Raw genomic sequence first — 24,277 nt, 5'->3', positions numbered from 1 at the left:
GGCAGAAAGCAATGTTTTCTATCTCCCTGCCACCTTCAGCTCCCATGAAAAACTCTGAGCTGAATGAGAAGAATGGCCCCTGAGAGAGTGCCCAACAGACATTTTCTATAGTCATCACGGATGAGGTAAGATTCTCTCTGCACTTCCATGAAGAGCATAACCAGCTGAAGCCACTGACCACCCTGCCAAGCAGCTGCATACAGAACAGCAGACTGGGGTTCCCCATGGTCTTCTGCTCACAGAAATCGCAGCCTGAATGAGCTCGGTGCTCTGCTTACATGCTTACAGAGTCACTTCCAGACACTGAACCTGGGCTCAGGCCTTGGCCACTTTGGACTGTGGTGGCCCTGAGCCCACCAGACTCACCTCCACACTGGTGGGGCAGCACTCTACAGCCCGGCTCAGCATGATTCTAGCATCTTCAGGCTCCTCCAGCTCAACGGCTGCTTTCCACAAGCGAACCGAGTTTGGAACATGCTCGAGGGCTAGGAAAGGTCAAAAGAGAAACCACGTCACAGAAAAGGAGATAAGAGCAGGAGGCTCAGGTGGCGAACATGCTGCTGGTCAGGGTGAGGTGGGCTTCCCCAGTGACAGTCAAGAACCATACACCTGCCCTGTACATGTGTTCCTTCAGATCTGGGGCAGACACAAACAAGGACAAACAACCATCTTGTGGAAGCAGAAAGCAAGAAGGTGACTGAAGACTGCCAGGATCACATCAACAGGACTCATGACACCAGCAACAACAGGAATGAACCTCAAAAACATGTGGAACGAAAGAAACCAGTCCCAAAAGAGTTTCTACTGTATGACACTTGTTATGTGACTTTTGAAAACAGGCAAAACTAATCTTGGTGCAATAAGTCAGAAGCATGACTGTCAACAAATGGGGAAGTGCGGATTGACTGAGAGGCACCAGGGGACTTTCTGGGGGGACAAAAATGCTTTTGTTTTTGTTTTGAGACAGAGTCTCACTCTGTCACCCAAGCTGGAGTGCAATGGTGCAATTTCAGCTCACTAAAACCTCTGCTTCCTGGGTTCAAGTGATTCTCCTGCTCCAGCCTCCCAAGTAGCTGGGACTACAGGTGCCTACAACCACGCCTGGCTAATTTTTGTATTTTCAGTAGAGACAGGGTTTCACCACATTGGCCAGGCTGGTCTCAAACTCCTGACCTCAAGTGATCCGCCCACCTCAGCCTCCCAAAGTGCTGGGAATACGGACATAAGCCACGGCGCCTGCCCTGGAAATGTTCCATGCCTTGGTCAAGTGTGGGTTACACGGGTGCATATATGAAGACATCAAACTGTACACTTAAGATCTATATAATTTACTTAAGATATTTAGGGGGGAAAAAAGCTGGTGACTGAAATACCTCATTTTTACCTGTTTTCCCTTAAAATAAAACTATGTAAAACTTAACAAAAAATAAAATAAAATAAAAAGAGGCCGGGCACAGTGGCTCATGCCTATAATCCCAGCACTTTGGGAGGCCAAGGCAGGTGGATCCAAGCGGGTGGTCGAGAGATCGAGACCATCCTGGTCAACAAGGTGAAACCCCGTCTCTACTAAAAATACAAAAATTAGCTGGGCATAGTGGTGCGCGCCTGTAGTTCCAGTTATTCGGGAGGCTGAGGCAGGAGAATTGCTCGAACCCAGAAGGTGAAGGTTGCGGTGAGCCGAGATCGTGCCATTGCACTCCAGTCTGGGTAACAACAGCGGAACTCTGTCTCAAAAAAAAAAAAAAAAAAAAAATTCAAGAGCAAACTAGAAGAGACTCCCAATGGCCAATGATCAGAGTCTGAAGGTCAATAAGAATATTACCTGCAATGCAGGCTGGACACGGTGGCTCATGCCTATTATCCCAGCACTTTGGGAGGCCAAGGCAGGCAGATCACAAGGTCAGGAGATCAAGACCATCGTGGCTAACATGGTGAAACCCTGTCTCTACTAAAAACACAAAAAATTAGCCAGGCATGGTGATATGCACCTGTAGTCCCAACTACTCAGGAGGCTGAGGGAGAAGAATCACTCGAACCCAGGAGGTGGAGGCTGCAGTGAGCTGAGACTGCATTACTGCACTCCAACCTGAATGACAGAGCAAGACTCCGTCTCAAAAAAAAAAAAAAGTTATCTGCAGTGTATTCGAACCCACAAAATACAACAGCATTCAAAGTTCATAGCAAAGCTAAAAGAGACCGGCAGTTATCCTTGGAGGATGCTAAAGAACCAACTCACCATTCCAAAATTTGAAAGGAGAGCAAATCAAGTATCTGTCTTTCCTAAATAAACCCAGAATAACCAAACCATGGATACAGGAAAGTTCTTCTCTTTAGAATAATTCTGGCAATAAAAGCAAAAAGAGTGACCTAACTGTAATGTCACCATTTTGCACACCCGATAAAGTCATAGAGGCAGGCACCAGTCACCAGCCACTGCCAAAGGCAGGAGCTGAAAGGCTGTGGAGAACTCCATGAAGGATACTGTGGCCACCAAGCAGTGACAGCCTCTGCAGCTCCTGATGCTGCTTGGATCACCACTAATACTTTCTTTAGAAAAAAGAAAAGAAAAAAATCAAAGCTTACTCTTAAGTCCAAATCTACCTTCCAATTTATAAGAGAATAGAGGAAACGGAGGACCCACATGAAACAATCTCATGCCTGCAGTGAGCAAAACCTTGACACAAGCAATCTCAAGAAGAAACAACCCAATTCCGTCAAAGAACCCAGAAAAGACATCAACCAAATGGCAATGTTCAGACTCTGCTTAAATGCTGATTCAAACCAACTGTGTGTGCATGTGGTTCTGTGTGCATGAGTGTGTGGCAGGTACTGACATGACAGCCGGAAAACAATAAATGTTGTAGATATTCAATGATGTTAAGCAATTAGACTGTGCAATGGCATGCATATTAATTAAAATAATAAAATAAATTTTTTTTTTTTTTTAAAAGAAGAAATTAGGCCGGGCACAGAAGCTCATGCTTGTAATACCAGAATTTTGGGAGGCCAAGGCAGGCAGATCACCTAAGGTCAGGAGTCCAAAACCAGCCTGGCCAGCATGGTGAAATCCCATCTCTACTAAAAATATAAAAATTAGCCGGGCATGGTGGTGGGCACCAGTAATCACAGCTCCTGGGGAGGCTGAGGCAGGAGAATCTCTTGAATCCAGGAGGTTGAGGTGGAGTGAGCCAAGATTGTGCCACTGCACTCCAGCCTGAGTGACAGAGAGAGACTCCGACTCCAAAAAAAAGAAAAAGAAAGAAAGAAATTAGTCCAGGTGGCTGATTGCAGTGGCTCACATCTGTAATCCCAGCATTCTGGGAGGCTGAGGTGGGAGGATTGCTTGAGCCCAGGAGTTCGAGACTAGTCTGGACAACATGGCAAAACCCTGTCTCTACGAAAAAAAATACAAAAATTAGCTGGACATGGTTGCATGTGCTTGTGGTCCCAGCTACCTGCGAGGCTGAGAGGGGAGGATTGCTTGAGCCCAGGAGGTGGAGGTTGCAGTAAGCCAAAACTGCACCACTGAACTCCAGCTCCAGCCTAGGTAATAGGGGGAGACCCAGTCTCAAAAAAAAAAAGAGAGAGAGAGAGAAAAAAGGAGAAGGGAGGGCAGAGGAGGGGAGGGGAGGGGAAGGGGAGGAAAGAGGAGAGGAAGGAAAAGGAGTGGGGAGGGGAGGGGGCAAGCGAGCTAGCTAAGCTCTCCTGCAGGTACCTGCTCTCCTGCTGAGAAACAGCCCCTGGCTGGCTGTGAGGCCCTGGCGGGGAATGAACACTCAGCTAAGGGATATAAAATTACTGAGCAACCTGCTGCCCACTTGGGATGTTACTGACAGACCAAGCCACAAGGTTGCACAGATGCAGCAGTGAACTCATAGGGTGGGAATGAAACCCAGAAGATGGGGGGGAAGGCAGGCAGGTGCAGCACAGGTATGCTGCCTGAGTCATGGCAGACGCCTCCCACACTGATAGCTGCTCAACTGCCTTCCTCCCTCAACCCACACTTACAGCCTCTGGGGAGTTCCTTAGGATTAAGGGACTCAGGAGGCAAAAGCCCACTGTGGTTCCACACAGCACACTGGCACTGACAGCCCTGGCCTTATTACCTGGTTGTCTGCTTGACCAACTGAAAGATGGCCAGAAGATAAAGCTACGTGAATTCACTGATGCAGGCAGAAGATGGTCTTACCACATGCCCACCACTCAGAGCCATGGCCTAGCAGCCCAGGAGGACGTCACAAATGCTATGAATAGACACCAATCCCAGCTGGACCTCACAGCCAGAACACATGGATCTAGGAATAGGCAATGATGTCTGAATGGCTCTGCTGCCACAGGTCCCATCTCTGCCTCTTTGGACCCTACTGTCAAGAGAACTAGTCCAAAGGGAGTATGTGCCAACCAGGGTGCATGCCACAGCTCCCTATGGCCTCCCTGTGTACCAGCCCTGGCTGCAGAGGCTAATCCTGATCATCAAAGCCAGACTGCTGCCACCTTCTGGGAGAGGCTATCTAGAGGCTGGTCCTGAGTACAGTTTAGTATTTCTGCTTCTATGAGTAAAAGTTAATGGGAACTACAGCCGCCAAAAGAGCAGAACTACCAGCAAGTCAGACCCTTTGCGGATAAAGATTTGGGTCCTCGCTGGGCACAGTGGCCCACATCTAGAATCCCAGCATTTTGGAAGACTGAGGTAGGAGGATCACTTGAGCCCAGGAGTTCAAAACCAGCCTGGGCAACATAGGGAGACCTTGTCTCTATGAAAAACTAAAAAATTAGACAGGCATGATGGTATGTCCCTGGAGACCCAGCTACTCAGGAGGCAGAGACAGGAAGATAGTTTGAGACTGGGAGGTTGAGGCTGCAGTGACCTATGATCATGCCACTGCATTCCAGCCTAGGCAAGAGAGGTAGATCCTGTCTCAAAATAAAAATTATCTGGGCATGGTGGCATGTGCCTGTGGTGCTAGCTACTCAAGAGCCAGAAGCAGGAGAATCACTAGAGCCCAGAAGGCTGAGGCTGCAGTGAGCTGATTGCACCACTGCTCTCCAGACTGGGCAACAGGATGACTCTGTCTTAAAAAAAAAAGATTTGGGTTACTCATCCAGGTCAAGAACCTTGACCGAGTAGGGTGATAGCAGAGGGCACAGCAGTAAGTAAAGAAAGCCCTAACCTCGAAAAGAGCGACAAGGGACAGGGAGAAGACATAAACGTCACAGCTGCTCCCTCCTAACCTCCAACCAGGTGACCAGGGACGAGGAGGAGACACGGAACCACGAAGCTGGTTTTCCCATGTGCTCTCACCTCCTGCATGGGAGAGGGGAGCTCTATTTGTCTAAATATGAACTACTTCTTATTACTCTGTACATTGGTGGAGATGAACTTCATGTCTCTAAAGAACAGAATATTCATGTGGGACTAAATTTTTGTAGTCATTAACTTATGACCCCCAGGATTCTGTGTCTTCAAGTTTCTGGAGAGAGCTGACGTTATCTCCAGTGGCATCTCATCAGCAGCCCACAGGCATGGCACTAAAGCCAACAAGGCCACCTTCTCCCGGAGCTTTCAGAAGGCACATGGCACACCAAGTTGCAATGGCCTCCAAGGAGTGTCACTTTATGAGCAGAAGCGGAGGCAGCACCACAGCCAGCCAATGTAAAGGAACCTTACGCCCCTAAAGCTGGCCTAGAACAGGAAAAGCATATTCTGAATGCTAGATGAAGCTGTGAAGATGCGACCGTGCAGAGGCCAACATGCTCTCTGGGGAATAAGTTAACTGCAGGAAAGACCCCCCGACCTGACTGTGCCATTCCTGCACCCCCAGAGGGACAGTGATGGCCGCTGAAGGATGCCATGTGTCACAGGCCAGAGGCTATCGCTTTAGTGTAAAGTTAACTCCACTTTCACACATCTGCATTAACTAGCGGAGTCACAAGGCACTTCACATGTCCTGTGAGCTGCGTTATTGTAGGGGAGCTGCCAGCCGGGCCTCCCCAGGGCACTCTGCACATGGGACACCCCATTCCGGCCGGTAAGCTCACATGCTGCACCCTCCCCAATCCTGAAAGCCCTCTTCCTTTTTACAGATGAAGACACGGAAGGAAGCTCAGAGGTCAAGCACCATGGCCAAGATTACCCAGCTTCCTCAGCTCTCAAGACCAGCACCCGAAACGCCTGTTCTCCCAACAAAGGACTAAGGTGTCAGCTCAGCCTAACAGCGACCCAGAGCTCACAGAGACCATACCCTGCCCGGCTTCCTGGCTGGCAGGTGTCCTAAGTCATCATCTTAATTTCAAAAACCTGACCTTCCAAGCCACTTTTAAGTGTTCACTAACGACAAATGAAGCAGTGCTGGACTTCACCCCAGAAAAAGAGCACTGGTCTTGGAAACACTCTTGGGAAGGGGCAGGCCAGGACCAGTATGAGGGGCAGTGGCAAAGGCCGTCCTGGAGATCCAGGGTTCATTCCACCTTAGCACAGCTTTTGTGCCCCAGAGAGCAGAGCCAGGAGGCTGTTCCCTGAGGATGGCCATGGAAACAGTCCCTCAACACTCCCTGACAGTACCCACCTCCAACAGCATACTCCCCTCCAAATCCAAAGTCAACTGGAAATGAACCCAGACAATCTGGTGGTGAGCAGGGAGTGGCCACAAAGACATTCATGATCATTCATCAAACTGTGGCAGGAAGAATTCAATAGAGCTTTCCTAAATAAACAATACTAATTACCCAGACTTTAATGTGCTTTTCATCAAAGAATGATTTCTTCCCAGCTGAAAAAATATAAAATGATCTCTACAAACCAAGGCAGGTGCTCACTCTCTGTCCCTGGCCCCATTATAAGAGGCTGTCTCTGCGCACTCACTGAGTAGCTGGGCTGCCCCAGCCCCTACAGAAGAAAGCATGTTCACTGATGAGAGTACAAGGCGGGGGTAACTCGGGCCACTGGCAAGACGATTTCACCTGGCCTCCGACAAACGTGGACGGAAGTGAATAAACTGTATTTAATAAGGGACTTTCTAGCAAAGAGACCCTCACCTGCACAGCCCTGACTAACGGCACAGAAGCCTCAATGTGACCCATCACTATATGATATTTCACTTAAAACACATTTGAAAAAAACGAGAGCTGGAAAGCTCTCACTGAAAACTATCCTTGATTCCACAAAATACACCTTATTTTTCCAAGGCTATAAATTCAGGAAGAACAGACTGGATGCAATGGCTCATGCCTATAATCCCAGCCCTCTGGGAAATCAAGGCAGGAGGATCACTTGAGGCCAGGAGTTTGAGACCAGCCTGAACAACATAGCAAGATCCCATCTCTACCAAAAATTAGAAACAGCTGGGCGCAGTGATGGCACCTATAGTACCAGCTACTCAGGAGGCTAAGCAAGCAGGATTGCCTGAGCCTGGGAAGTGGAGGTTGCAGTGAGCCAAGATTGCGCCACTGCACTCCAGCCTGGGTGACAAAGCGAGACACTATCTCAAAAATAAATTTATGCTGCGTGCAGTGGCTCATGCTGATAATCCCAGCACTTTGGGAGGCCGATGTGGGCGGATCACTTGAGGTCAAGAGTTCAAGACCAGCCTGGCCAACATGGTGAAACCCGTCTCTACTAAAAACACAAAAATTAGCCAGGCATGGTGGCATGCACCTGTAGTCCCAGCTACTCATATGGCTGAGGCAATAGGATCGCTTGAACCAGGAGGTGGAAGTTGCAATGAGCCAAAATTGTGCCAATGTACTCCAGCCTGGGCAACAAAGTGAGACTCCATCTCTCTCTCTCTCTCTCTCTCTCTCTCTCACACACACACACACACACACACACACACAGCCCAGGCACAGTGGCTCATGCCTAAAATCCCAGCACTTTGGGAGGCCGATGTGGGAGGATTACCTGGGTCAGGAGTTTGAGATCAGCCTGGCCAACAGGAGGAAACCCTGTATCTACTAAAAATATAAAAATTAGCTAGGCGTGGTGGTGCACGCCTGTAATCCCAGCTACTCGGGAGACTGAAGCAGGAGAATCGTTTGAACCCGGGAGGCAGAGGTCACAGTGAGCCAAGATAGATAGTGCCACTGCACTCCAGCTGGGCAACAGAATGAGACTCTGTTTCAAAAAAAAAAAAAAAAAAAAAAAAAAAAATAGGGTTCAAGTAGAAGCTACCACACAGATTTACTTCAGAACAGCCCCAACTAGCACTTGTTCTGAACCCAGTTCAAGAGCAGCATCTACTACACAGCTCTGGTGACAAGAGAAACGGTGCTCCTTTAATGAATCCACAGCAAGAAAAATAAACCAACTACCACAAAAGCACTGTCCTGGCAGGAATCCCTGGGTGGAATCGGATTCCCTGGTGGGCACACCACCTGTCATTATCTGACCTGAGCTGATGGCACACACTGCCTCACAGGAGCTGGGAGGCACTGCCTTGTCAACAGCAGGCAGGAGTTCAGTCAACGTGTGCCCCTCAGGAGAGAGAATGAATAACACCCACAAAGGGTCTGCCAGGTGCCAGGTGCTGGCTCAGCATGCTCTTCACAAAGACCATCTCACTGGCCCTCCAGAGCCCCAGGACACAGGCTTTCAGCTACTACTGTTCTCACCCCGTAGATGAGGGAAGCCTGGACCACAGAGTGACCGCCCAGCACATCCAAGATCACACGCTGGAAAAAGGCAGGAGTGAGGGCTCAACCCAAGCATCCCTTCCAGGATGGGAACTGGCCAACCACAGTATACCTTTCACATGGAGGGTCCAAGAGCAGAGATAACCCAACCTGAGGAAAGGCCTGAAAAATGTCCCTGGCTCCTGATCCACTCTCACCAAAGCCTGAGCCAGAAGCAGGAAAGCTGCTGAGAGGAGGGGCCCCAGGGATGGAGAAAGCAGCCCTCCTTCAGAGACCAGGGCTCCCAGGTGTGCAGCATTCACACCAAGGGCTTGAGACAGTTAGCGTGACTCGCCCCATCTTGGCTGCTGGACCTATCTGCACTCCCCCCTCTCGAGAGCTGTCGAGCTGAGACAAAGGTCACGGGCTGAGTCACTGAGGCAAAATCAGAATACAAAGCAAAGGTCTGCGGTTTATGAGGACATTGTGCTGTCTGCTTTCATGTCCCCATCAGTCTCTGTGTAAGCAATAAACTTGCTACAATTGAGATGCCTAAGAGGGACAAGAGACCCCTGCCCATATTTTCCCTGGAGCTAAGCCTTTGTTCTACCTCCTGATGGAAAACAGGATTAACAAGCCACCTTAAGGGCACCATTGTTTGCTTGCACTGGGTATCTTTGAAAAACATAAACTGCTTTGTAAACTATTATCACAAGCCCCCTTAAACTACTTTGTGAGCAGTTATCACAAGCCCCTGATAACTATTTTTATGGAGTTTCTATTTCCTTTCTGTTTACCCCTGTTTTTTGCTGAGAAAGTGAATGTAACAAGAAAAAAGGTATAAAAGCTGTAACCTACAAGAATAAACTTGCTGCGTTTTGACCATAAGTTACGCAGACCTCCAAACTCCGCTTTCCTTTTTTCTTTCACTTCCGCGCACTCTCTCCCTCAGGTTGAACAAGACATCTGCGTTGGCGGTCTCGGGGACTCCCACAGGTCGGTAGCCCCCCAGCAGACATGCCGGACCCCAACACCCAGGAGCCCCTGCTGGTGGAAGGGCAACCACCAGGGATGGACCAGACCCTCCAGGAACACCCGCTTGTGGAAGGCACCTCTGAGGGAGGCTCACCTTTACGAAGAACCCGCTTCTTTGCACGAATGTCTGTTTCCAGCTCTGCTGCTCTGATGTAAATCCTGACAGACTGTGGGAGATGACGGACAGCCTGGGCCACCACGGCCTTGGCTGTGTCTCCAGGCTGCAACCTGGCTGCTTCTAACCAGACATCTTCACTCTGTGAGGTAAGAGACAAGAACAGTAAGGCTCAGTGCAGGCTGGAAGCCCCAACAGGCAGCAGGCACCTCTAGAGCAGATCCTTGGGCCCCAGATTTTACAATAGCCAATCAGCTCAGCCTCAAACACACCTGCCACAGGACTCGCCCCTATGATAACACTTGGGAATGTGCTACCATATGTCTGAGTAAAGAACATAAAACACCACTTTGTGAAAAGAATACGACGCCCTGCAAAACTCCACAGACAAAGCAGAGACTGTGTGTCTGCTCAGGTAGTTCATTTTTGAGACGGAGTCTCACTCTGTCCCCCAGGCTGGAATGCAGTGGCACAATCTCGGCTCACTGCAACCTCCATCTCCTGAGTAGCTGGGATTACAGGTGCCCATCACCACGCGCAGCTCATTTTTGTATTTTTAGTAGAGACGGGGTTTTGCCATGTTGGCCAGGCTGGTCTTGAACTCCTGACCTCAGATGATTCACCCGCCTCGGCCTCCCAAAGACCTGAGATTACAGGTGTGAGCCACAGCACCTGGTGGCCATTAGGTGGGTGAAGAACTGATCAGCTGAGCTCTTTAGAAGGAAGCTTAGCCTGCCATTAAACCAATGGTGGATCAGCCTTCAGTACATGTGAAAACAAGCAGGAAAAACACGTGGCCATGTTTCACATCCTCCCCTGCCTGTTCCACTCTCTGTAGTTTCGATACCAAAAGACAAAGAGATTTACTCTAATGAGTTTACTCCCGTAGGGGTCCTACCATTATGTAGCCTCCCAGGTAACGCCTCACAGCATGCCTCACCTTGGGGCACATCTCCGTCCCCTTCATTATAAGGTTCCGAGCTACTTGCAGCTTCCCAGTGACTTCCTCCAGGCGCGCTGATGCTATCCAGGCTGGCGGGTGATGAGGGTTTGTCTCCCGAACAGACTTGAGGAGCAGTCGTGCCTTCTTGATATCACTACAAGAGTGGGAGTGCACACAGCATCAGGCCATGCTGCCAGGGTGCACCCAGACCCGGAACGAAGGCACCCACTTCACAGTCACAACGTGAGAACTCTCAATCCTGATGTCCTGAGTTACACAAACCAACTCAAAACTCAGTGCACCCTATTCCAAGCCCGTTCAGCCGCCCCGCAGACAAATGCTGAGACCCGTAGGTCTAGATGGGACATGCAGATCTAGAGCTGGCTGCTTTCCCACTCAGCACAGGCACAGACTCGCACTATTACACGTAAAACATTTAGTGTACACGATGAATAGATACAGACATTTTCAAATGGAAAAACCAAACTACTCCACTGTGTATTTCTTAGAACAACCATGTCACGTTTTGACGGCAGATTTTCCACATAAACTCCAAAACACCCTAGGCCACTAGCACCTCCATCCCAGCCCAGCGATTCCACAGAGCACTCACTTGATGTCCCCTCCGTGTGTAGGGATCATGGAATTTAAATCTGTCAGGTAGCCTTTGGGGTCCACAACGGTCTGTCCACTCACGGAGTCAGACACCTATGAAACAGGCCAGGAGCTGGACATGACCAGGCACAAAACAAAATTCCCAGAAGGTCCCTGAAGCCCCTCCCATAATCCTGACTGGCAGTGAATAGTAGGAGAAGAAAACAACTTTAATTTCACTCAGACAACACCTTGTGATAATAACCAATTTCTTCTGCATGGAAAAAAGAACTGTATTTTTATTTATTTCTTTGAGACAGGATCTCTGTCACCCAAGCAGGAGTGCAGTGGCGATCATAGCTCATGGCAGCCTCCAGCTCTTGGGCTCAAGGAATCCTCCTTCCTCAGGGTCCCGTCCCAAGACTCTATCTCTATAAAAAACCAAAATTTTTGGCCGGCTGTGGTGGTTCACACCTGTAATCTCAGCACTTTAGGAGGCCAAGGCAGGTAGATCATGAGGTCAGGAGTTCCAGACCAGCCTGGCCAACATGGTGAAACCCTATCTCTACTAAAAATACAAAAATTAGCCAGGCATGGTGGTATGTGCCTATAATCCCAGATACTCAGGAGGCTGAGGCAGGAGAATCGTTTGAATCCAGGAGGCAAAGGATGCAGTGAGCCAAGATCACGCCACTGCACTCCAGCCTGGGTAAAAGAGCGAGACTTCATCTCAAAAACAAAAAGAGACATGCCGGCACATGCTGTAACATGGATGAACCTTAAGGGCATGAGCTAAGTGAAATAAGCCCGTCACAGTAAGAAGGTAAACACCACGCGATTCCACTCACACAAGGTGCAAAGAGTTGTAAAATTCATAGAAACAGAAAGAATGGTGGATGCCAGAGGCTGGGGAGAAAGGGTATAGGGAGTCAGTGTTAACGGGTACAGAATTTCAATTTGGGAAGATGAACAGTTCTGGAGATGAATGGTGATGAGGCTGTATAACAAGATGAACATAATTATGTCAGTGAAGGTACGTACAGTTAAGAATGATTAAAATGGTAAATCCTTTGTTACACATATTTTGCCACGAAAAAATTACCATGACAAAGTTTTATTTATTTTGAGATAGTCTCACTCGGTAACCCAGGCTGGTGTGCAGTGGCGTGATCATAACCCACTGCAGCCTCAAACTCCCTGGCTCAAGCCACGTCCCACCTCAGCCTCCCTAATAGCTGGGACTACAGGCACGCACCATCAAGCCCAAGTTATCTTTTTTAGATTTTGTAAAGACGGAGTCTCACCAACACCATGTTTCCCAGGCCGGTCTTGAACTCCTGGGCTCAAGCAATCCTCCTGCCTTGGCCTCTCAAAGTGCTAGGATTACAGGCATGAGTGGCTGGCCCGAAAAGTTTTACAATTTCTATGTAAACAAATTTCAGGCTCGGTATGATAGTTCATGCCTGTAATCCCAGCACTTTGGAGGCCAACGCAGGCAGATTGATTGTGCCCAGGAGCTTGAGCCCAGCTTAGGCAACATAGTGAGACCCCATCTCAACAAAAAATACAAAAATTAGCTGCGTGTGGTGGCACAGGCCTATAATCTCAGCTACTCTGTAGGTTAAGGTGGGAGGATCACCTTAGCCCAGGAAGGTCAAGGTTGTAGTGAGCTTTGATTGCGTCACATTTTTTTATTTTTGAGACAGATTCTCACTCTATTGCCCAGGCTGGAGTGCGCTAGTACAATCTCAGCTCACTGCAACCTCCACCGCCTGGGGTCAAGCGATTCTCCTTCACCCGTAATAGGCACCCAGCACCACATCCGGCTAATTTCTGTATTTTTAGTAGAGACGGGGTTTCACTGTGTTGGCCAGGCCAGCATGGTGAAGGAACCGTGTTCCTTCACGATTTCTGATGTACATGCCAGAAAGAGGTCTCTGCTTCACTGGTGTCTAAAATACCCAATCTCCAGATCAAAGTACACGTTCCATGCTGGGCCATAAGACATTTTACTGAGGTACAGGAAGAAAACACACTTTAAAAAAAATTATTATTAGACCGGGCAAGGTGGCTCACACCTGTAATTCCAGTACTTTGGGAGGCTGAGATGGGTGGATCACAAGGTTGGGAAATCAAGACCAGCCTGGCCAACATGGTGAAACCCCATCTCTACTAAAAATACCAAAAAAAATTAGTTGGACATGGCGGCGAGCGCCTGTAATCCCAGCTACTCAGGAGGCTGAGGCAGGAGAATTGCTTGAACCGGGACCTGGGAGGTGGAGGTTGCAGTGAGCCGAAATTGTACCACTGCATTCCAGCCTGGGCTACAGAGAGAGACTCTGTCTCAAAAAAAAAATTATTTTATATATTTTTTTAAAAAGGGCAGGCGTAGCCAGGCACAGTGGCTCACACCTGTAATCCCAGCATGTTGGGAGGCTGAGGCAGGTGGATCACAAGGTCAGGAGTTCAAGGCCAGCCTGGACAAAATGATGAAACCCCATCTCTACTGAAAATACAAAACAATAGCCAGGTGTGGTAGTATATACCTGTAATCCCAGCTACTCAGGAGGCTGAGTTAGGAGAATCACTTGATTCTCCACCCAGGAGGTGGAGGCTTCGTGAGCCAAGATTGTGCCACTGCACTCCAGCCTCTGGGTGACAGAGAAAGACTCTGTCTCAGAATTTAAAAAATTAAAAAGAACTGCAGAATTATTCTGGCAAAATCAAACCACTAAAAGCAGAAAGAAGAAACGAAGAAGAACAACAACAAAAATATTTAAACCTGTCTACAGGAAAATGCTACAGACAAACTCACCTGGCTCAGCCTCATGTCCATCAGAGTGTTCCTCGCTTGGCCAATCTTCCTCATGTCCAGCTCACCTGTGCCAGGTGTCATCAATCCTGGTGTCATTCCACCTGGGTATGGTGTGTTTAGTCCACCTGGATAGGGTGTGTTAAGACCTCCAAATTGCTGGAAAGGAAGACAGTAGCGGGAAGAGTAAGACAATGGTTTGCATTTCATGCCAAAGAACTATTCTCTCAAATACTTCCCTGGTGGCCTGATACATGCACAGCTGTGTAGACAGACTCGACCAGAGCACAGCCATGACCTGCAGAAGCACTGAATCCAACACTGCCCGCCATCCTGCCACTGATCCAGCAAGACTAAACAAGCCACATGTGCCCCTTTTTTTGGATGCTCACGGTTTGTCGGGGGTCCACTGAGGTGTGGTTCTCGCCGGTCTGTAAATGTTTGGCGAAGAAACTGTCCGGAACAGGGGTCAGCTTCTCGTAGCGCGGGTTCCGCTGACGTTTGTTTCTGGCATCACCCACCTCAGGGATGCTCAGCCACTCTTCTTCTGTGACTTCCGCCAACTTCCTCTGGAAATACCCAGCCCCAAAAAACATTAATTCTCTGGCAGAATTTCATGTGCCCAGATAGGACCATGCTCTCCCTTACTTCTAGCCCCCATACCATCATGCTTTAGAAAGGATTTTGGGCCAGGCACAGTGGCTCACACCTGCAATCCCAGCATTCTGGGAGGCTGAGATGGACAGATCACCTGAGGCTGGGAGTTTAAGACCAGCCTGACCAACATGGATAAACCCCATCTCTACTAAAAATACAAAATTGGCCAGGCGTGGTGGTGCATGCCTGTAATTCCAGCTACTTGGGAGGCTGAGGCAGGAGAATCGCTTGAACCCGGGAAGCAGAGGTTTTAGTGAGCCAAGATGGCACCATTGCACTCCAGCCTGGGCAACTAGGGCAAAATTCTGTCTCAAAAAAAAAAAAAAAAAAGGATTTTGATGCAGCAATTGTTTTTAAGTTTTGTTTTGAGATGGAACTCATTCTGTTGCACAGGCTAGAGTTCAATGGCACAATCACAGAATCACTGCAGCCTTAACCTCCCAGGCTCAAGGGATCACCTCACTTCAGCTTCCCAGCCCACAAGTTACTGGGACCACAAGTGTGGGCCACCATTCCTGGCTAATTTTTTATTTTTGTAAAGCCAGGTTCTCCCTGTGTTGCCAAGGCTGCTCTCAAACTCCTGGGCTCAAGTGATCTTCCTACCTCGGCCTCCCAAAGTGCTAAGATTACACGTGTGAGCCGCTGCACCCAGGCCCCAAAAAGGTTTTCTACTTCACTTAGAAAAATCAATTTAGGCTGGGCGTGGTAGCTCATACCTGTAATCCCAGTACTTTGGGAGGCCGAGACAGGCAGATCACAAGGTCAGGAGTTCAAGAGTAGCCTGGCCAACACAGTGAAATCCCATCTCTACTAAAAATACATAAAATTAGCCAGGTATGGTTGCAGGTGCCTGTAACCCCAGCTACTTGGGAGGCTGAGGCAGGAGAATCACTTGAACCCGGGAGGTGGAGGTTGCAGTATGCCGAGACTCCAGCCCCAGGCAACAGAGTGAGACTCTTATCTCAAAAAAGAAGAAAGAAAAATCAATTTATTGGATCTATTCAACTTCACTAAAATGTAAATTATTCTCTCAAATCAAAGCCCAGGGGACACCTGGGAAATTAGGAAATCTTACATATAAACAGGGCTGGATGTGGTGGCTCATGCCTGTAACCTCAGCACTTTGGGAGGCCGCGGTGGGCAGACCATTAGAGGTCAGAAGTTCGAGATCAGCCTGGCCAACATGGCAAAACCCCGTCTCTACTAAAAATATAAAAGTTAGCCAGGTGTGGTGGCGGGCACCTGTAATCCCAGCTACTAGGGAGGCTGAAGCACGAGAATTGCTTGAAACTGGGAGGTGAAAGTAGCAGTGAATCAACACCATGCCATCGCACTCCAGCCTGGGCAACAGAGCCAGAGTCTATCTCAAGAAAAAAAAGAAAGAAAGAAAATCTTAGGTATAAGTGGAGTCAAAATTACAAAGAAAATAAGTTCATTTGTCCCACCTTTTATGGTAGGGGATGGAAAGGGTTTTAATACACATATACATATAATCAAACATACTGAAGCAAGGACTTTCTTCTTCTAAGCAATTACCCTCTGAATTTAAAAAACAGCTTGTTAGTAGTCTCAACAATTCCACACAAAAGGAGTCTTAGGTGAAGTGCATTAGAAACTGCACACCATTTCATTCTTACTTTGAGATCTGAGAATTGCTGCTGGATTTTGGGGCGTTCCATACGATACTTCTCTATTTCTTCTTTCTCTCTTTGCTCCCTAGTAAATAAAATGTGCACACATCAGAAACACTGCATGTCTAAAGATGTGTGAAGCTGCTTTATTAAACGTTTCAATTAAATCACCAAATAGAACAATTCCATACTCTTAGCAGCTAAATCAAATGTATTTCAAGGCAACTGTGAATACATTCTTAGCTGGGCATGGTAGCACACACCTGTAATCACAGCTACTTGGGAGGCTGAGGTACAAGAATCATTTGAACCCAGGAGACAGCAGATGCAGTGAGCCAAGATTGCACCACTGCACTCCAGCCTGGGCGACAGAGCAAGATTCTGTCTCTAAACAAATAAATAAATATGAATACATTCCTAAGTTCAGTAACTCAATTACCCACCAAATGAAAACATGCAGGGAGAAGGATCCAAGATGGCCAATCGCTAACATCCCGGGATTGCAGCTCTCAGGGAAGGAACGGAGAACTAGAGGACGCCACACTTTCAGACAAATTCTGGTCGCTCACGGAGCAGAAGATCCCCCAGTGGAGGAAACACACGGGTGGCCAGCGCGACTCTCGTGGCCAGCGCAGCGGTTCCGCGGGCACCTCGGCGCGGCAGCTCTTGGAGCAGAGTAAACAGGTTCAGAGGACCCACAAGGGCCCCCAGCACAACACCAGAGCCCGGCTCAGCGGCTGTGACGGCACGTCGGTGCGGCAGCGCTCAGCTCAGAGTAAACGGGACCGGTTCCCCTTCTGACTGAGGTTTGGAGCCCCGGGAAGGCAGAGTCGCCTACTACGGACACAAGAAGGAAGCCAGACAGGAGAATCCTGGGCAGAAAAGCACCATCAGTTTTAACGCTGCTGCTCTGGCCCTGGGAACTAACAACCTGGACGCCCACTCAAGAGACCTAATCTGAAAGTTGGTAAATTCAAAGACCACAGGAGGATAAATTTACAATGACGGGAAGAAACCAGAGTAAAAAAGCTGAGAACACTCAAAATCAGAACGCCTCTCCCTCTAAAGATGATCACAGTTCCACATCAACAATGGAACAAGGCTTGATGGAGAACGAGCGCATCCTGATGACAGAATCACTCTTCAAGGAATGGATAATAACAAACTTCGGTGAGTTAAAAGAACACGTTGTAGCCCAATGTAAAGAAACTAGGAACTTTGAAAAAAGGTTTGATGAAATCCTATTGAGAATAGACAACTTAGAGAGGAGTATGAGTGAATTAATGGAACCGAAGAATACAATACAGGAACTCCGAGAAGTATGCACAGGTTTAAACACTCGAATTGTTCAAGCAGAAGAAGGGATATCAGAGGTCAAAGTCCAACTTAATGAAATAAAACGTGAAGAAAAGATTAGAGAAAAAAGGATAAAAAGGAATGAGCAAAGTCTCCAAGAAATGTGGGACTATGTGAAAAGACCAAATTTACGTTTGATAGGTGTACCTGAATGTGACGGAGAGAATGAATCCAAGCTGGAAAATACCCTTCAGGATATTATTCGGGAAAATTTTCCTAAACTAGCAAAGCAGGTCAACATTCAACCCCAGGTAATACAGAGAACACCACAAAGATATTCCTCAAGAAGAGCAACCCCAAGGCACATAATCGTTAGATTCACCAGGGTTGAAACGAAGGAGAAAATACTAAGGGCAGCCAGAGAGAAAGGTCAGGTTACCCACAAAGGCAAGCCTATCAGACTTACAGCAGATCTCTCAGCAGAAACTCTACAAGCCAGAAGAGAGTGGGGGCCAATATTCAACATCCTCAAAGAACAGAACCTTCATCCCAGAATTTCATATCCAGCCAAACTAAGCTTCACAACTGAAGGAAAAATAAAATCTTTTATGAACAAGCAAGAACTCAGAGATTTTATTACCACCAGGCCTGCTTTACAAGAGCTTCTGAAAGAAGCATTACACACAGAAAGAAACCACCAGTATTAGCCTTTCTAAAAATACACCAAAAAGTAAAGAGCACCAACATAAAGAAGAATTTACACCAACGAATGGATAAAATAGCCAGTCAACATCAAATGGCAGTAACCCTAAATTTAAATTGACTAAATCCCCCAATCAAAAGACACAGCCAAAACCCAATGGCATGTTACATCCAGACCTGTTTCACATGCAAGGATACACAAAGACTCAAAACAAAGGGATGGAGAAAGATTTACCAACCAAACAGAGAGCGAAAATAAATAATAAATAAATAAAAAGCAGGAGCTGCAAATCTCATAGCGGATAAAATAGATTTTAAAGCAACAAAGATATAGTGGTAAAAGGATCAATGCAACAACAAGAGCTAACGATCCTAACACCCAGATACATAGAGACTTAGACTCAATGAGACAGAAAATTAATAAGGATATCAAGGACTCAAACTCAGATCCGGAACAAGTAAACTTAATAAATATTTATAGAGCTCTCCACTTCAAATACACAAAATATACATTCTTGTCAATACCATATCACACCTACCCATAAGTTTAAATGAAACATTGATTGGCCATTAATAATACCCAATTTTTTTCAAAATAAAGCAATATTTCCATTTACTCTCCCTCTTTCTCTTCCTTTCTTCCTCTCCTTATTTATTTGTTCTTTCCTTCTCTCAAAAAAAAAGAAAAAAAAAATCATGCAGAAATTCACTAAAATGAAAACAAAAAAGATCTTACTTTGACCTAAATATTTGAATGTGAGTATATTTACTGCTTGAAAATTAACAAAATCCCAAAGGTAGGACCATCCTATAAACACTTAAGAAGGCCAAGTGTGGTGGCTCACACTTGTAATCCCAGCACATCAGGGCAGATCACTTCAGGTCAGCAGCTCAAGACCAGCCTGGCCAACATGATGAAACCTCATCTCTACTAAAAATACAAAAATTAGCTGGGCACTACCGGGCACAGTGGCTTACACCTGTAATCCCAGTGCTTTGGGAGGCCAAGGCAGGCAGATCACCTGAGGTCAGGAGTTCAAGCCTGGCCAGTGTGGTAAAACCCCGTCTCTACTAAAAACACAAAAATTACCCAGCCGTGGTGGTGCTCGTCTGTAATCCCAGCTACCTGGGAGGCTGAGGTAGGAGAATCACTTGAACCTGGGAGGCAGAGGTTGCAGTGAGCTGAGCTGAAATCATGACATTGCACTCCAGCCTGGGTGACAAAAGTGAAACTGTGTCTCAAAAAAATAAAAATTAGCTGGGCATGGTGGCAGGTGCCTGTAATCCCCAGCTACTTGGGAGGCTGAGACAGGAAAGTAATTTGAATCCAGGAGGCAGAGGTTGCAGTGAGTCGATCCAGCCTGGGTGACACAGTGAGATCCCATCTCAAAAAAAAAACACCTAAAAGGAAAAGCAGTAACTATCCTAGTTACCACCAAACCCTCTACTGAACTCATCCATCCTCGCTTCCTTCTCTTCCAAGAGCCACTACAGCTGGCTATGTACACTACTTCTTAAAAACACTTAATTGGCCAGGCGCAGTGGCTCACACCTATAATCCCAGCAGTTTGGCAGGCCAAGGTGGGCAGATCACCTGAGGTCAGGAATTCAAGACGAGCCTGGCCAACATGGTGAAACCCCATCTCTACTAAAAATAAAAAAAATTAGCCAGGCGTGGTAACGTGCACCTGAAATTCCAGTTACTTGGGAGACTGGGCAGGAGAATCACTTAAACCCAGGAGGCGGAGGTTGCAGTGAGCCGAGATCGCACCATTGCACTCTAGCTTGACAGAGCGAGACTCTGACTCAAACAAAAAAAAATCCCACTTAATGACTTTGTACATGTGTCCATGTCACCTGCTATTTTTTGTTTTGTGACAGGGTCTTGCTCCGTTGCCCAGGCTGGAATGTCATGGTATAATCACAGCTCACTATGTCGTGGTATAATCAGAGCCTCAAATTCTGGGCTCAAGCTATCTTCCTGCCTCAGGCTTGGGACTGTAGCTGGAAGTACAGGCATGTGCCACCACATCCAGCTACTGGCTAACGGAGTTTCACTCTGTTGCCCAGGCTGGTCTCGAACTCCTGGACTCAAGTGATCCTCATGCCTTGGCCCCCTAAAGTGCTAGGATTAAACACATAAGCCACTGTACCCAGCCTGCTTTTTTTAAAAAATGCATTAGTCCTAGAGGTTCCAATCAAATCTTTAAAATGTAGGGCTGAGTGTAGTGACTCATGCCTGTAATCCCAGCACTTTAGGAGGCCAAGGTCAGAGGAGGCAGGTGGATCACTTGAGGTCAGGAGTTCAAGACCAGCCTGGGCAACATAGTGAGATCCCCCCCTACCCCTACCAAAAAAAAAATTAGTTGGCATGGTGGCATGTATCTGTAATCCTAGCTACCTGAGAGGCTGAAGCAGGAGAATCACTTGAGCCAGGAATTCAAGGCTACAGTGACCTATATCATGCCACTGTACTCCAGCCTGGGTGACAGAGCAAGATTAAAAAAAAAAAAAAAAAAAAATTAAAATGCAATGCCATTCACACTTAACTACTACAGGTATAAATTCATGCACAATGATTTAATAACGAGCTTCTAAAAAAATTTCCAGGCTAGGCACACTGGCTGATGTCTGTAATCCCAGCACTTTGGAAGGCCAAATGATATGGTTTGCATCTGTGTCTCCATCAAATCTCATGCTGAAGGCCAGGCACAATGGCTCAAGCCTGTAATCCTAGAACTTTGGGAGGCCGAGGCGGGTGGATCACAAGATCAAGAAATCAAGACCATCCTGTTCAACATGGTGAAACCCCATCTCTACTAAAAATACAAAAAATTAGCTGGGCATGGTGGCGCGTGCCTGTAATCCCAGCTACTCGGGAGGCTGAGGCAGGAGAATTGCCTGAACCCAGGAGGCGGAGGTTGCGGTGAGCCGAGATCGTGCCATCGCACTCCAGCCTGGGTAACAAGAGCGAAACTCCGTCTCAAAAAAAAAAAAAAATCTCATGCTGAATTGTAATTCCCAATGTTTCAGGTGGGGCCTGGTGGGAGGTCACTAGGTCACGAGGGCAGGTCCCTAATGGCCTAGTGCTGTCCTCAAGACAGCAAGTTTACATCACGTAAGATCTGGCGTTTAAAGTATGTGGCAAGACTGGGTGTGGGGGCTCACACCTGTAATCCCAACACTTTGGGAGACTGGGGCAGGCAGATCACTTGGGGTCAGGAGTTCAAGACCAACCTGGCCAACATGGTAAAACCCTGTCTCCACGAAAAACGAAAAAATTAGCCAGATGTGATGGCATGCACCTATAATCCCAGCTACTCAGGAGGCTGAGGCAGGAGAAGCACTTGAGTCTGGGAGACTCAAAAAAATAAAAATAAAATTCTAGAACTGTATTTTACTATTCTAAAATGGCCTTCAAAAAATAAAACGTTCCACATACATCATGGGAAGTTATAATTACATGTATAAAAAGCAACCGAAAAAGGAAATGGACCAAATGGTAACTGTTACTCTCTAGGCCAATGAATAAACATTATGCTTTCACCCACACTTACTCTCATTTTCCTAACATTCTATAACGAGAACTTTTTCTTTTTCCTTTTTGAGACAGTGTCTTTCTGTTGCTCAGGCTGGAGTGCAGCAGTGTGACCTCAGCTCACAGGCGTGAGCCGCCACATGCAGCTTCCATCCGTCCATTTTTGCTTTGGTTGCCTGTGATTGTGGGGGATTACTCAAGAAATTTTTGCCTAGTCCAATGTCCTAAAAAGCTTCTCCAGTGTTTTCTTTTTTCTTTTCTTTTTGAGACGGAGTCTCGCTCTGTCGTCAGGCCGGAATGCAACGGCTCGATCTGGGCTCACTGCAACCTCTGCCTCCCAGGTTCAAGTGATTCTCCTGCCTCAGCCTCCTCAGCAGCTGGGATTACAGGCGTACGCCACCAAGCCCAGCTAATTTTTGTATTTTTTAGTAGAGACGGGGTTTCACCATGTTGGCCAGGATGGTCTCAATCTCTTGACCTCCTGAACCGCCCACCTTGGCCTCTCAAAGTGCTGAGATTATAGGTGTGAGCCACCTCCCCCAGCAGTTTTCTTCTACTAGTTTCATAGTTTGAGGTCTTAAAAGTCTTTAATCCATTTTGATTTGATTTTTGTATGTGGTGAGAGATAGGGATCTAGTTTCATTCTTCTGCATATGGACATCCAGTTTTTCCAGCACCATTTTTTGAGGAGATTGTCTTTTCCCCGATAACTATTCCTGGTACCTTTGTCAAGAATGAGTTCACTGTAGACATATGTATTTATTTCTGGGTCCTCTATTCTGTTCCACTGGTCTACGTGTCTGTTTTTGTCAGTACCATGCTGTTTGTTACTATAGTTCTGTAGTATAATTTGAAGTGTGATTCCTCCAGTTTTGCTCCTTGTGCTCAGGATAGCTTTGGTTATTCTGGGTCTTCTGTGGCTCCATATACATTTCAGGATTATTTTTCATTTTTTCCTTTTTTTTCTCTTTTCTTTCTTTCTTTCTTTTTTTTTTTTTTTTTGAGACAGAGTCTTACTCTGTTGCCCAGGCTGGAGTGCAATGGGGCCAGCTCGGCTCACTGCAACCTCCACCTCCCGGGTTCAAGTGATTCTCCTGACTCACCCTGTCAAGTAGCTGGGATTACGGGCGCCCACCACCATGCACAACTAATTTTTGAATTTTTAGTAGAGATGGGGTTTCACCATGTTGGCCAGGCTGATCTCGAACTGCTGACCTCAAGTGATCCACCTACTTTGGCCTCTCAAAATGTTGGGGTTACAGGCGTGAGCCACTGCACCTGGCTATTTTTTCAATTTCTGTGAATAATATTCCTGTTTTGATAGGGATTGCACTGAATCTGTAAATTGCTTTGGGCAGTATGGTTTTATTATATTTTTATTTTATTTTATGACGGAGTCACTCTGTCACCCAGGCTGAAGTGCAGTGGTGAAATCTTAGCTCACTGCAACCTCAACCTCCTGGGTTCAAGTGATTCTCCTGCCTCAGCCTCCCAAGTAGTTGGGATTACAGGCGTGAGCCACCATGCCCGGCTAATTTTTGTTTTTTTAGCAGAAATTGGGTTTCACCATGTTGGCCAGGCTGGTCTCGAACTCCTGACTTCCACTGATCCACCTGCCTCGGCCTCCCAAAGTGCTGGGATCACAGGCGTGAGCCACTGCACCCAGCCGGTTAGCATGGATATTTTAAACACTGATTCTTCCAATCCATGAACATGGAGTATGTTTCCATTTTTTTGTGTCCTTTTCAATTTCTTGCATCAATGTTTTATAGTTTTCACTGTAGGGATCTTTTACTTCTTTGGTTAAGTTTATTCCTAAGTATTTTATTTGTAGCCATTATAAATATAATTTCTATCTTTTTTTTTTTGAGACGGAGTCTCACTCTGTCACCAGGCTGGAGTGCAGTGGCACGATCTTGGCTCATTGCAACCTCTGCCTCCCAGGTTTAAGCGATTCTCCCGCCTCAGCCTCCCGAGTATAGCTGGGATTACAGGCTTGGGCCACTACACCCAATTTTTGTATTTTTTTAGTAGAGACGGGCTTTCACCATGTTGGCCAGGATGGTCTTGATCTCTTGACCGTGTGATCTGCCCACCTTGGCCTCCCAAAGTGCTGGGATTACAGGTGTGAGCCACTATGCCTGGTCTTGTAAATATAATTACTTTCTTGATTTTTTTAAGATTGTCGTCTGTTGATGACAAAAAGGCTACTGACTTTTGTATGTGGATTCTGTATCCTACAACCTTTTTTTTTTTTTGAGATGGAGCCTCACTCTGTCACCAAGGCTAGAGTACAGTGGCACAATCTCGGCTCACTGCAACCTCTGCCTTCCAGGTTCAAGCGATT

At 47.1% G+C, this 24,277-nt stretch overlaps 1 protein-coding gene across 2 annotated transcripts in view; it reads right to left on the bottom strand.

Moving 5' to 3' along the window:
• Window positions 1-24,277, bottom strand: part of PRPF6 (pre-mRNA processing factor 6) — a 54,673-nt gene that overhangs the window by 24,558 nt on the left and 5,838 nt on the right. For both annotated transcript variants that reach the window (XM_078372186.1, XM_035302976.3), the window contains exons 4-10: window positions 16,401-16,479; window positions 14,499-14,675; window positions 14,110-14,265; window positions 11,314-11,408; window positions 10,698-10,854; window positions 9,737-9,899; window positions 367-485 (exon numbers count right to left, since the gene is read on the bottom strand). In XM_078372186.1, coding sequence (XP_078228312.1) covers window positions 367-485; window positions 9,737-9,899; window positions 10,698-10,854; window positions 11,314-11,408; window positions 14,110-14,265; window positions 14,499-14,675; window positions 16,401-16,479 — 946 coding nt within the window. The remainder of the gene's footprint in view (window positions 1-366; window positions 486-9,736; window positions 9,900-10,697; window positions 10,855-11,313; window positions 11,409-14,109; window positions 14,266-14,498; window positions 14,676-16,400; window positions 16,480-24,277) is intronic.

The sequence above is a fragment of the Callithrix jacchus genome, chromosome 5, assembly GCF_049354715.1.
Source record: "Callithrix jacchus isolate 240 chromosome 5, calJac240_pri, whole genome shotgun sequence".
Classification (NCBI taxonomy): Eukaryota; Metazoa; Chordata; class Mammalia; order Primates; family Cebidae; genus Callithrix; species Callithrix jacchus.
The sequence above is the reverse complement of the archived record's forward strand: the minus strand, read 5'-3'. Positions and strand labels throughout refer to the sequence as shown.